We start from the raw sequence: 14327 nt of genomic DNA, 5'->3' as shown, positions 1-14327 counted from the left end.
GATTTCACTTGTAGAGGGAGCACCTTTAGTACAGTATTTGAGAACATAACAGAAATCCGTACATGTTTACTGAATTGAACCGAACTGAACTAAAACATGCACGATTTTTTAAAAAGCAGATAGGTGAAAATTCCTTGCTCTGTTCAGCCTTGATTAAAAGTTTTTGGTTTAGCTGTCTCACTATGATCATTATATTTACTACCAAGTATCTTCTTCGAAATTAAATACCTGTCCCAGGTTATAACATAATCTAATAAACTCAGAAGAAATAGAAAAAACACTTGTACAGTAGAACTTCTCAAGCCCCTCACTGTGTTTCCCTTATGTGAACAAAAGTTAATGCAAGGCTCTACAGTTGTGGTTTTCAGACATTTTTATAACAGTAAAATCAAATTTTCAAATAAAATTCCATCAGAATCTCAACTAATAAAAACTAAATAAAGCAGGTCAGGGCATTACTACCCAAACCTGGGTGCCTGAGGAAATCTCAGAGAAGGCCTGGAGATCGCTAGGATTTGGTTTTAAAATCAGTGCTGTACTAGCTTTACTTAAACATGAACACCTACAAATAGGTCATTTCTAAATCCTGGCCATCATGTAGGGTGCAATTCCTAGTAGCAACCAGGTTTCTTGCTCATACACTGAAAGCAGTAAGAATATTAACTGTACCTTAAAACCACTGCCTCCTTTCCTTCACCATTAGAAATAGAGGTAGCCTAAAACTTTCCCAAAAAGAAACAGACTGACACTCAAAATGATGACAATAATAAAAAGAGACTTCAAATTACAAGTCAGGATATAACTTAATCTCTTATGATACAGATTATGATACATATTTTTTAATATGGAGTTTTTGGTAAGGTCCGATTCTTGTGATATTTTAATTCTGACTTAAATTCGGTTTAATAGCTTCCTTTAACAATACTATTAAAATTATACAAATAGCTATTTCACCTGGGCAGAGGTGCAGACACAGGAATACAGGGTTGTTGCTAAATGAAAAATATCTTCTGAATATCCGTAAGTCTTCGTACAAGTATCTCCATTCATAAAGTAAAGGAAAATAAGGCAAGAAGTCAATTACAAAATTCTCAACAGAAAAAGCACAGAAACAGAAATTCTACTAGAAATGACACAAATGATATCTGAGCAAATATTATGTCAGTAAGATACTTCAGATGCTTCTACAGGAAAACTACTCAAAGTAGGCTCCAATTAAAATAAACTATTATCATTGTTATTATCATCATCATGAATCTGTTGTACAATGTATGCCAAATATGTCCAAAATGGAAATGAAGAGGCTTATAATATTAAAACATACAAAACATGGCAGTTAAAATAAAAATAACAAAAATATATATTCAAAAACCACTAGAAAAAATAGACCATTACTTAATACAAGTTATTTACTATAATTGGGCAGCCATACTATGCCCTAAGAACATGATAAGCCATTAAAAACGTGGGAACCATTAAATTGTTCTCATTGGTCTAAAAAATAGAGGCTACATTTTTTCAATTACATAAACAATAACTTTTTGCCCTAGCTGGTGTGGCTCGGTGGATTAAGGGATGGCCTGCAAACCACAGGGTTGCTGAGTTGCGGGCCAGGTCCCCAGCTGGGTGGGCCAGGTCCCCAGTTGGGTTGCGGGCACATGCCTGGGTTGCGGGCCAGGTCCCCGGTTGGGCAGCACACAAGAGGCAAGCACACATTGATGTTCTCTCCCTCTCTTTCTCCCCCCCTTCCCATTTCTCTAAAGATAAATAATAAAATCTTTTTAAAAAACAGTAACATGTTTAGATTCAAAAAGTACTAAAAGGGAAATCTCTGCATGCTGGAGAGAGGAAAGACCACCAAACCTTCCCTTACCAAAGTAAACTAGCGGCTTTTGACTTACTGCCTTGCTGGTCTCTCACCTACCAACAAAGCAACAGCTAAAAAGCAGCTCCTTCTGCTACTCAAAACCACTGCTCAGAATAAAACCCATCATCTTCACAAGACCCAGGATCCTGCAAGATCAGGCATCCAGTGATTTCTCTGACCTCATCTCCACATCCCCAAATTCCGTAACCACTGCAGTGCACTCCAGCCAGATGTGCCTCCTCGCTCTTCCTTCTACAACCAAGGACCTCAGGGCCTCTCTACTTCCTGCCCTCACGGCCTTGAACGTTCTCCCACCTCACCCACAAAGAGCGTACTTTATCAGAGAAAATTATCTTCATTTTTCAAAAAGGCAAATAAATACTCACCATTAAAAGCAATTTTTCTAATGTAAAAAGCAGACTGTCCTTCTTTGTAGTTTTCTAAAGGAAGCACCAACCCTTTGTTCTTCTTTAAATTGATGACAGGTTCCATTGCCATAAGAAGAGTTAAATCCTTCTCCGCTTTCTTTGACTCTGGATCATCCTGTCCCTAAGAGAAGAATACCCCCACAAGTTAACCAGTAATTCAAAGTCACCTTAACACTATAAAAAAAATGAATGATTTTGTACATGTTACCTGGAGAAAATCAATAAGGTGACCTGCTGCAGATTCAAATAAACTCCACTCCTCATAGGTAAAAGCTAATTTTATAAATTTCACGGCAGCATCCATAGAAATAATATTTTTTCTTTTTATAACAAGTTCCAGAAGAGATGTGTTTGGAAAACCAAGACCTTCATTGGCAGCAGTATTTGACACTAGGAAAGGAAAGAGAGGGGTTTGAATGTCACTTATGCAAAGAAATATTTACTAAATATTAACTATTAGCCAGTGCCAGATGACAGGGTAACAATGGGAAAGAAACACAGTCCAGGCCTTCACAGCACTTACAGTAGTGGGGGAACCAGTAACCTCAGTGGGTGAATTCAGGGTGCTGTGGGAACAAATCGGAAGGGCATCAGGTACACACAGCTTGGGCTATGAGAGCGGCCACGGAAGCCTAATAGAATGTCAAACACAGAGAATTTTAGCAAGAGTTTACTGGTTCAATAGGCAGCTAGATATTACAGACTAAAAGCTCGGGAAAGGGATCTAAACTAGGAATATAGCTTTTATGGTCATCATTATTTACCCACAGTAAGTGATAGGCTCCTCCATGGACCGTGCACGGCTGCCTAGGACAGAATGGTGAGGAACACCGACACGTAAGGAAAGGGAAGAGGGAGGAGAGGCAGCAAAGAAGAATGTCTGCAGATAAGCGGGTAGTCGACAGCAACAAATACTACAGAGAGTCAAGGGGGAAGAGCACTGAAAAGTGACCCCTGCATGGACCGATAAGGAGGTTGTCAGGGCACTCCCAGTGCTATGCTGAGGACAGAAGACTGCTTGTACACAAGCAGGAAGAAAAATCGGGGACAGTGGAAAACAGACAATTTTTCAATAAATCTGACTATAACAAGAGGAAGGAATACACAGAAGAAGTTGAAAGAGGACATGAAGGGTTTGGAGACATTAGGTTTAAAAATCTAAAAAGGAACATCCTTTACATTTTAGTAAGAGACGGTGGAAAGAATGGGTTCAGACGAAGGTCAAGTTTCAGGTTTGGGTGAAGATGTCAAGGGAATTCTTGTCTGCGATTTTGTATTTTCCTTGTGAAGGTGAGCCCCCACTGGCACAGGGGCTCCCCGCCCTCACATGGACATGGGCACACAAGGACACACACTCACGTCCTAAGCTCACTTAGAAGCACACAGGCCAAGGCTGAGGTTTTAGCTTTCACCCCTCCTTCCAGGCAGACAGTATCACCAACCCAGCTGACGTTCCAAAGCCACAGAGGGTAGGCTCATGAGCAAAGAAAATTAAAAGCACAAACGCCTTCAAACAATTCCACAAAGGACATCCTTTACCAAAGAAAGCATAAAAATGGAACAGAGTGAACTACAACTTAAGCTTAGTAAGTATTCTCTCAAGGAAAGAAGAGAATACTAGAAACATGAAGCAAGAGTAAACTGTTGCAGAAGAGCATCAAATGGATAATCGAGAATTCAATAGATGGGTGGAATAGAACAGTAAGAATCAAAGAATAAATTAGGGATGTAGAAAATCAGATCGAGACACCTTCTCAGAAGCCAACAAAAAGGAACACAGACAAAAATAATAAAATAAATAAGATATGGGGAGTGGATGTGTTAACATTTGTCTATTAGGACCCTTGGAGAATTAAGAAAAGTGAAGATAACAGTCGGAGTGAAGAAGTAACATCAAAAAAATCAAAGATGTAAGACCTCAAAGTACCTTCTGTATTATTAAAGCCAGACCTAGACCCAGTATAACAAAATGTAAGAACACCTTCGATAAGAGGAAAATGTAAAAGCTAAATCTATAAAACAACAAGATTTAAGCATACTTCTCAACACCATATGCAAGATTATGGAGAAATATCTCTAAACTTTTAAGAGGAACAAATTTTTAAGCAAAAATTATATTCAGCAAAACTCTTTTTAAGTTCTTAAAGTTTGTATTTGAGCAAAAAGAAATTAATTTATGCAGAAGTAGTTAAAAGTAAGGATGAGGGAAAAAACTTAATATATTTACTATCTTAAAATGCAATGACAAGGACTTGTATCTAGGACACACAAAGAACTCTCAAAATGCAACAAAAAAGAATGAACAATGCAGTTAGAAAGCAGGCAAAAGACACTGAAGAGGATGATGGCCTAAAGATGGCAAGGGAACAAATAAGCATCTGCAAAGATGTTCAGCATCATTAGCCATCAGGGAAAAGCAAATTAAAGCCACGGTGAAATACCACTATACACCTCTCAGAATGGCTAGAAAAAACAGTGATAACACCAAATACTGTCAAGGAAGTTATGAAACTGGACCATTCACACATCATTCGTCGGGATGTAGAATGGTGCAATCACCCTGGAAAACAGCATGGCAGTGTCTTATAAAACTAAACATGCGCTTAGCAAATGACCCAACAATTATACTCTTGAGCATTTATCCCAGGGAGCTGAAAACTCCTGTTCACACACAGACCTGTACTTAAATGTTCACTGTGGCTTTATTCCCAACAGCCAACAACTGGAAACAACTCAAAGGTCCTTCAACAGGTGAATAGTTGAACAAACTAGGATACATGGACTACTACTCTGCAGTACTAAGAAATGAATTATTAATACACACAGCAACTTGAGTACATCTCAAGGGAATTATGGTAAGTGAAAAAGTCACATGGTCACCTCATTTTCGACAAAGGGATACTATAGTCAATGGGAAAAGGAGGGTCTCTTCAATAAATGGTGCTGTAGTAACTGCATATTGTATAGAAATACACAAATCTGGATTCATTTCTCATACCAATAAAAAGGATCTAAATGTAGACCTAATGTGAGAGGTAAAATAAAGTTTCCAGAAGAAAACATAGAAATACACCTTTATAATGTTGGGGTAACAGAGATTTCTGAAATATGACACAAAAAATGGGTAGCTATAAAGGCTATGTTGATAAATTAGACTACATTAAAGTTAAGAATTCCTGTTCCAGTTAGAGACTAAGTGAAAAAGTGAACCAGAAACACAAAGAACAAGGAAGCAAACCTACACTCGGCTCTCTGGGCTTCCCCTCTGGGCACAGGAGAAAAAACTATTCACGGAGAGTCTAGACTCACAAGCCACAGCTCTGGGGCCCAACTTCACGACAGACTATGTGTAACCTCAAAATAAAGCATAGAAAGACATCTCTACGCTTTTATCTTCGTATCTACCAGACAGGCAAATTTTTAAAATGAGAATGCCGGACAAAATAAGGAACAATGGGAATTCTCATTCACTGCTCTTGAGCATCAACTTTGGAAAGCAATTCTGCGTTATGTGGTAAAGTCATAGGTCAAGTCTAAACAATACTGATTTCATTCCACTGCCAACTATATACCCTTGACAACCCTCTGAACCTGTGTTCTAAGGAATATGTACAAGAATGCTCTTTGCAACGTAAAGTTACAACAGCTCCAAACCGGAAGCAGTTCGGATGTACTCACAGAAGACTGGATCAGAGGAAGATTCATGTAATGGAGCATTACAGCAGGGAAAAGGAATGAATTGTAGCTGCAGATCCTGGCACAAACACACTGTAGAGTAACAAAAAGCTCAAAATATGCATTAAGATTGCATTTCCCTTCACAGTCTTACCACATTTTATAAGATAAAGCCAGGACTGGATCCCTACTTACCCATGTCCTATATCCAGGCTGCAGGTTCTTCAAACCAATAACTACATGCTATTTACAGTTGTACCCAAAGAACCTAAGAGACCTCCGAACATAAAGAGGATACTCATCAAATGAATGAATACATTTTGAACACACACACAAAGAAAACAAATTCCTGTTTCTTAATGGCTATAATGAGGAGGATGAAAAGGCAAGCCACCAGTATACCCACCTGTATACGTATTCAGTAAAAACTTGTATCCAGAATCTATAAAGAATTCCTAAACCAGTCACAAAAAAAAGCAAAGAGTCCAATAGAAAAACAGAGAAAGACCTTGCTGATTTGCAAACTGGGCCCAGTAAACAGAGGTCGAGGAGAGAACAAAGAAAGAGGCAGACCTCCACGTGGGCAGGTGACAGTTTTAATAAACAAAGGGACTTACTTAAGAATCTTGTCTCAGGTGGCCACAAGATGAGGATATTTCCACACCGCCCACCAAAAATTTATATAGAGGCCTCGACTGGGTCAATCATACACTGTCCAGATGGTCTCAAGAACACCCGAGTCTCTTGAAGCTGTGCCCTTGAAATGGCTGCCAGTGCGGGACTAGCAGGCAGGACATGCACTCCAAGGACAGGGGAGGGGGTCAAAGAGCTCCTGGCTGCCTGGGTCCAGCTCATAGGTCAAGGAGGGGTCACGTCCTCCCAGTGAGCTCCAACAGATCTGAACAAGCACTTCACAGTGCGCGATATCAAATGGTAGGGAAAAGCATGGAAAGGTGCTCAACTTCAGCAGTCATCAGAGAAGTGCAAATTTATTCCTTAGTGGAATATTAACTGAATTCACATGAGAGTAGACAAGATTAAAAAACATAATCAGAATCTGGGGCAATTAAAATGCTCATAAAATGATTATGGGAGTGTAAATTGGTAAAACATCACTTCGGAAAACAGTGTCTGCTACAGGAAAGCATACACTTACCCTACTTTGTAACGAAGTTCCACACCAACAGAAATGCACAGCAGATTATGTTAATGTTAACACATCTCTCTCAGCAATTTCCAAAACAAGCAAACCAACAAATCAGTAGGAATAGAGAAGATTTAACTACACTATTTACAAAATTAACATATACAATATATCAAGCAATGCAGCCAACAAAGAATACATTATCTTCTCAAGTACAGATTACTTACTAAAACTGATCACAATTTAAGCCATAAATCAACATCTCAACAAGTTTCAATGGTTTCAAATAACACAGAGCATGCTTCTCTGACCACTAAATAATTGAGCTAAAAATCAGCAATAAAAATAAATTTTAGAAAACCCTGGCTGGCGTAGGTCAGTGGATTGAGCGCGGGCTGCGAACCAAAGTGTCGCAGGTTCAATTCCCAGTCAGGACACATGCATGGGTTGCAGGCCATAGCCCCCAGCAATAGCACATTGATGTTTCTCTCTCTCTCTCTTTCTCCCTCCCTTCCCTCTCTAAAAATAAATAAAATCTTTTAAAAAATAAATAAAAATCAATAAATTTTAGAAAGTCTCCATATGTTTTGACTCATGACTCATATATCACAGAGGAAATCACAATAAGAATTAGAAAATATTCTTAACTAAATGGTAATGAAGGTATGATACATCAAAGCTTTAGGTACATAGCTACAGCTGAATTTAAAGAGAAACGTCTTAATATGGAAATATTAAATAAGGATAAATTCTGAAAATCAATGATCTAAGCTACCAAGTTAATAAACTTCTTTTAAATCAGCAAAATAAAGCCAAGAAAGTAAAATAGTTAAAATAATAAAGGAGAAACATTATTAATATGAAAAATAAATAAACAGTAGAGAGGACAAAGTTAAATATTGTTCTCTGAAAAGAATAATGAAATTGGTAGACTCCCAGTAAAACTCATGAAGTTACAGAAAAAGCAAAATTGCCACCATTAGAAATGAAAAAGGGGGCCCACTACACTACAGATCTTACAGATATTACAAAGATCATAATTGGAATTAAAAATTTAACTAAAATTTGAAAATATAAGATAAAATCAACATTTTTCAGGGAAAGTACAATATACCAAATGGATAGATTTTTTTAAATAGAAAGAAAGCCTAGGTCATTTTATATCTATGAAAGAAATTTAATCCCTAATTCAAAACCTCTCCACAAATAAAATTCTAGATCCAAATGGCTTAACCAAAACATTTGGTAAGAAATAATGCCAATCTGACCCCAACTCTTCCAGATACTAATAACAGAGAAAGAGGGTATACATTTCGGTTCCTTTTATGAGGCCAACATGACCTTGATAGCAAGTCTAAAAAGGACTTTGCAAGAAAATCTCTCCCATGAACAAAGAGGAACAAATATTAAACATTATCAAAAAAATCAAGCATTATATCAAAAGGATTATCCTCGCCTCCACATTAGTTTATTCCGAAAATACAGGGAGCTTCAAGTTTAGGTAAGCAATCCATGTAATTAACATTAACAGATAGAAAAGAGAGAAGCCATTTCATCAACTCAATAAATCTCCTTAGGTCCAGAAAAGGCCTGTGATACAAATTCAACAACTATTCAAGGTTAAAAACAAACAAAACTCTTAGCAAACCAAGAATAAAACCAAACTCCTTAACTGGTAAAAGGGTATCTTTTTTAAAAAAAAATCCTTTAGCAAATATCAAAATCAATGGTAATAGGTTGAAAGCTTTCTATTATTTCATCATAAATTAGACAGGTATCTACTATTATCACTTTCATTCCATGTTTTATTGGAGATCCTATCCAGTGCAATAGGTCAAGAAATGTAAGAAAGAATAAATAAAAGTTTTAAATAGAAAGAAATATAATTGTCATTATGTACAGATGATTGTATATATAAAAATCCAAAAGAAAATCCACTAAAAAATTATTTGAACTATTCACTGAATTTAGCAAGCTTGCTGAACTCAAGATTAATAAAAGTTGGATATGAGCTCGCGTGTGAACTACCACACTAAAAACTTTTCTTACTCTTGTTCTACAATAAAATAGTATTTTAACAACTTATTTACTTATTAAAAGTTCTTTTCCTGCTAAGAACAGTTCTGCGACAACATCTCGAACTTCTACTTCATCTGTGACCACGGGGCCAACTTGGAGTGTTCGCCTGTTTGGATCAGAAAGTGCCTCCACGACGGCCAGAAACCGGGACGCCGTGCTGTCGAACATCTCATCCAACAGGCGTTCGGTGACGGTGCGTGGCCACGGCAACTGTAATTTAAAAAAATACGGTCCATTTTAAAAAGTTCTATAATGTCTGATATTACTACGCAAAGTAAGATATGCTTAATTAATGCTAAAAGAGAGAGTGGTTAATCTATCAATGAGATGGCTGCTTTTATGATTTTCATTGTTTGAGGTGTTATTCCAGACTCCATTAGGGTTTATGTTGTGTTGCCGTTACATCAAAGACTTTGCTATTTTTTTTACATGTTTGTGTTTCCAAGGCAGTGTAAAAAGGTTGTTTATTACTACCTTTTTATTAGGGCAGCATCAATCGCCAGATGCTTTGTGACACCTTCATTACCCCATGTGGTACTCTTAGGAAATGATACCCAAACTTCAGTTGCCTGAGACTCTCTCAGGAGTGCTTTTTAGATTCACAGACCACCTCTCCAGAGAGGCAGCGGGCCTGAGTGAGACATTTTGAATAAGCACTGCAGGAGATTCTGATGCAGAGTCTTCAAAACCAAACTTGAAACAATATTTTATAGTATAAACAACTGGTCTCATGTTGACCAGCTGTCTACCAATAAGCTAGTGACTGTTAAGAGCCCTGTGTGAATTCCCAGCCATTCTGCTTTGAATCAGCCTGGAATGACTTTACCTCCTGAGGGCCTGCCTCCATGCTTTATTCTGACAAATTACCTGGAAATAAGAAAGGCAGCTCTAGGTGGCTTTCCTAGAATCCCTGTCCAGTTAGAACATACCTGTCACATTCCCCATGATTCCTTTGCTACTTTCCTCTTCTTGGGGCAAAGTCAGAAAGACAGAAAAACAAAAGCAGAAATAAAACCCAAATAGAGTAGAGTGAACTTACTTTTTAAAATATCATAGGAAATCTAGCAAAAAAACAGAAGAGAATAACAGAGCTACAGATGAATACCAAGCAAAGGATTTTAAAATATAAATTTTTAAGATCTACAAAAAAGATTTAAAGTCAAAGAAATAAAAATGGATTGTCAAGCGTGACAAGCAAAATATTAATGTCTAAAAAAACAATGAGTTCATTCAAATTTATTTTTTAAAATTAAATGCTCTAGTGGAAAGATTACCTTTCAAAGACTGAAAAATTATTCACACACACAAAAAAAGAGTAAACACAAATATAAGGGAAAGTTGAATATGAAAAGTAAAATTAAAACAAGACATTTTATTGAAACTGAATTATAAAAAATAAAGAAATGATGTCAAAATAGTAATAGTTTATGGCAAAATTAGTACACGCAGGTTGCCACACTGGAGAACCTATTTTGGAAATTAATTTGGCAAGATATATCAAGAGAAATAAAAGTATAGCCTTTGATTCAAATCCTACACCTTGAGTGTTATACACAGGAAATTAAAGAAAGAAAATATATATACTTGAAGATGCTGATTATACCAGTATTTATAACAGCAAAAAATTGAAAACAACTAAAATAATAGTTATAAAAATACTAGACAAATTTTGGTACATATACTTCATAGGGTATGTAAGATCATTGTTAAAAAATGTCAGGACAGATGAGAAGCTGAATAACACAATCCATAAAGTCTGTTCCACTTCTAAACACCATGATTTCCAGGACATTTACTGCTTATGATGCATTATGTTAATTTCCCAACATAGTACACCCACCCCAGTCAAGTTTCTCACTGCCCCCAGTAAACTTTGTTTACTCCTGCTTCCAAGTTATGATCCTGCTCTAATCCTTTACTTAGACTGTGTCCCCCTCTTTTCCTGTCTGGTCGAATCCTGCTCATTATTCTAAAGTCATTCAAAAAGACAGAACTGCAGGGGAAGTCTTTTCTATATTCCACCATACTTGAAACAACAGTAAGTGTTCAATATATGGCTATAAAAGTGAACGAATGAAAAATAAACAACAGCCATAGCTAATATTTACTGAGGACCTGCTACATGCCAGGAACATTCTCAGGGCTTTACACACAACTCATTTAATCACTGCCATTATTTCCTCCTTAATACTCAAGACAAGCTACAGTTATTTTATTTATGATGTAATTTCTCCACTAGAATGTAATTTTTATCTATCTGTTTCACATAGCAGTTACTTTAGAAATATTTATTGAATGAATCACTAAAGAGTCAATCATTAGGAGTCTCAATCCGTAGTCCTTTAAAAGAATCCTTTGAGAGTCATAATGATTTACTGAGTTACTGACTTAAAAACTCAAAAATGTTTTATAAAATAAATTTAATACAAATTGAAATTTCTTTTATAAGAAATAATAAAATTACTTCATACATATAAAGCAGGACATTCTTCAAACTATATATCAAGGTAATATACTACAACTTTATAGAAAGGGTTATGTCCACTATTCTCTATAAAAACCACAAACTAAACAATTATAATTTTTTCCTAAAAAGATATACCACCAGAAATTTCCACATAATAATTATCTTAAAGAAAACCAGAAATAAATTATATTTAATGTAATGTTACCTGGAATTTTAAACACTTTTCTTTGAAAATATATTTAATTTTTATACCAGGATGATTACGAATCAAGTCCTAATAATATGCTAACTAATGGCAATTGTGCAGCTTTGAATACTTAAATTTGGTTTGCTCAGAGGAAAATAAAATGCTAGTAAGAAAGAAAGAATTGTCCCCTGCTCTTTTACAAACACGGTAGCATTACTACTTAACAATACCAGATGCCCACATTTCGATGGCTCATCCATGAAAGTATCTATAATTTGGGAAGTCACCACCCCCACCAATTAATGACACACCACTGGTGGGTAAGGGGATACGATTTAAAAGGGCAGTATGAAATGCACTTCTGGGCTCCGTCATCAGTATATCATAGTCACGCTAAGTAGCAATAGACAGCTACAATATCCAAATAATACCTGAATTTAAATATTGATTTATCTAAAATTTTTTAAAAAGAGAAAATTGTTCCTAAATGATATAAGAAGAAACGAGTTAAGAGAACAGCACTCACTGTAGCGGTGAGAAAGCACTGGAGTAGGTTCTGACCCTAGGGCTGCCAGCAGCTGCCTTTGTGACCTTGAGCCAGTAACATAAATACTTTGGGATGTATTTTCCCCATCTGTAATAGAGGGGAACTGAACCACACGATTCCTAAAATCTGTCCCGCACCCGGAGATTCTACTACTCTTCTGTCAGAACTACTCGTCTTCTTCCCCCTCATTGACATTTTCAGTCCCTATGAGGAAGCTCACAGAAGAGGGTTTGGCCACTAGAACAGTCAGGGAAGGCTTCAAAGAAATATAGAACTAACCTGAAAGAATAAAGAGAGGCAAAGAGAAGACAGTGGGAGAAGGAGAAGGAAAGGAGGGAGAAAGGGCAGAGGGCCCCCCAAGGCATGACTAGGTCCCAGCCCCCTCCTGTGATGGCCCTCAGCGCTGTTCGCCAAATACATTCGAGGCTGGAAGAGGCCGTGTCGTGAGGTCTGACATGTGAAAAGCATGAACTGCCATCACTTCCACACTGGGTGTTACTGCCTGGGTGAGATCCTCCAAAGCTCTCTTATCGCCCCTCTGACAGAATAACCAGCAATTTCCGAAATGAGGACTGTTCTTCAACCTGGCCCTGAGCAGCGGTCATGAGCGGAACCTCCTGATACCCAGGAATAACTTGACTCTAATGGGAAATAAATGGTCGTTTGAAGCCACCAAGATATGGGGGTAGTTTATTGCTACACTATGACCTAGTTCCGAAACACTCCCCAAAGTGCAACTTGAAGCAGATGAGAAAAGGTGCCTCCACCTTCTCTCCAACCTCAAACTCTTCTCAGCTAGCACCAACCAGTCAAAGGAAAAGCCCCTGCAGAACCACTCAGAGGCCTGTGCACTTGAACCTTCCCCAGAAGCTTCTGTAGCTTCTCGCCCTTTGAAGTTACAGAACTGGGATCGTGTGAAGGTACAAAAGCTTTGAGAAAGGGTTGAAGTGAGGTCGTGTCCAAGTTGGGAAGGTGTTCTCTCTGTTCGCTACTGGTGCAGAGAATAAGATGCAGGGTTTCATGTTTACTGACCAAGCTTAAAACACATATGGTGGTGTAACACAAATACACAATGAAAGAGTATGAAATAGAGAAGACACCCTTAGACTTACAGTTTGTACTTCCCTTAGGTTGACTCTTATCTTTGGTCTAAAGAGATTTTTGTTTTTTCTTCTGGATTCAAATATTCCTCTTTTGAAGATCATCACTGCCATCTGCCTCAAAAAGAAGAATCATGTATGAGGTACCCATGGGGCACAACTATGCACATTAAGTATTTCAACTGTAGAGTATGGTAAATTTCTTTTATCTCATGAAATGTTTATACCTTTATCGTGGCCTCTCTATAATCTCTTCTGGATTCTTGTGATGACTTTGAGGAACCCATTAACTCCAGTTGCCTTAATTCATCAATTTTAGCTAGAGCACGCCGAGCAAATGCCTATATGCAATTAAAGCAAATTTAATTCATTTTAAGTAAGAGTACAGCGATTAAAAATGTATCAAGACAGTATGTTTTATTCCCCCAGAAATGGATTTAATTGATGAATTAAACTCTAGGTCGATGCTGACTCTCTATACCACAGTAGCTACCTAGTCTATCACTTCCCATAAGCACATTAAATTCTGCAGATCTAAACTTACTAAACTGTCAGATATGCTACTTTTATGAATTAAGAAATGTTTAAAATAAGGAAAGTCAAATTCTGGTACTGATATTGTCAGTACCTACCTAATACAAAATAATATTGAATGTGAAAAAGAAAACTAAGCAGGGATGGAAAGCGAATTGCATACAAGAATACAACGAGGAAGGAGAGCTATCAGAAGTCTTACCGGGAAGAGCAGCAGAGACGGGGGAAGTGAACAGAGAACAAAGGAGAGAGAAGACAGCAGACCAACACATGACAGAATGGAGAGGCCAAGTGAGTTT

At 37.3% G+C, this 14327-nt stretch overlaps 1 protein-coding gene across 1 annotated transcript in view; it reads right to left on the bottom strand.

Moving 5' to 3' along the window:
- CFAP54 (cilia and flagella associated protein 54) overlaps positions 1–14327 on the bottom strand; it is a 249121-nt gene that overhangs the window by 209069 nt on the left and 25725 nt on the right. The window contains exons 7-12 of the mRNA XM_028532627.2: positions 13722–13835; positions 13507–13608; positions 9205–9403; positions 2504–2685; positions 2254–2416; positions 955–1040 (exon numbers count right to left, since the gene is read on the bottom strand). Coding sequence (XP_028388428.1) covers positions 955–1040; positions 2254–2416; positions 2504–2685; positions 9205–9403; positions 13507–13608; positions 13722–13835 — 846 coding nt within the window. The remainder of the gene's footprint in view (positions 1–954; positions 1041–2253; positions 2417–2503; positions 2686–9204; positions 9404–13506; positions 13609–13721; positions 13836–14327) is intronic.

The sequence above is a fragment of the Phyllostomus discolor genome, chromosome 2 (assembly GCF_004126475.2).
Source record: "Phyllostomus discolor isolate MPI-MPIP mPhyDis1 chromosome 2, mPhyDis1.pri.v3, whole genome shotgun sequence".
NCBI lineage: Eukaryota > Metazoa > Chordata > Mammalia > Chiroptera > Phyllostomidae > Phyllostomus > Phyllostomus discolor.
The sequence above is the reverse complement of the archived record's forward strand: the minus strand, read 5'-3'. Positions and strand labels throughout refer to the sequence as shown.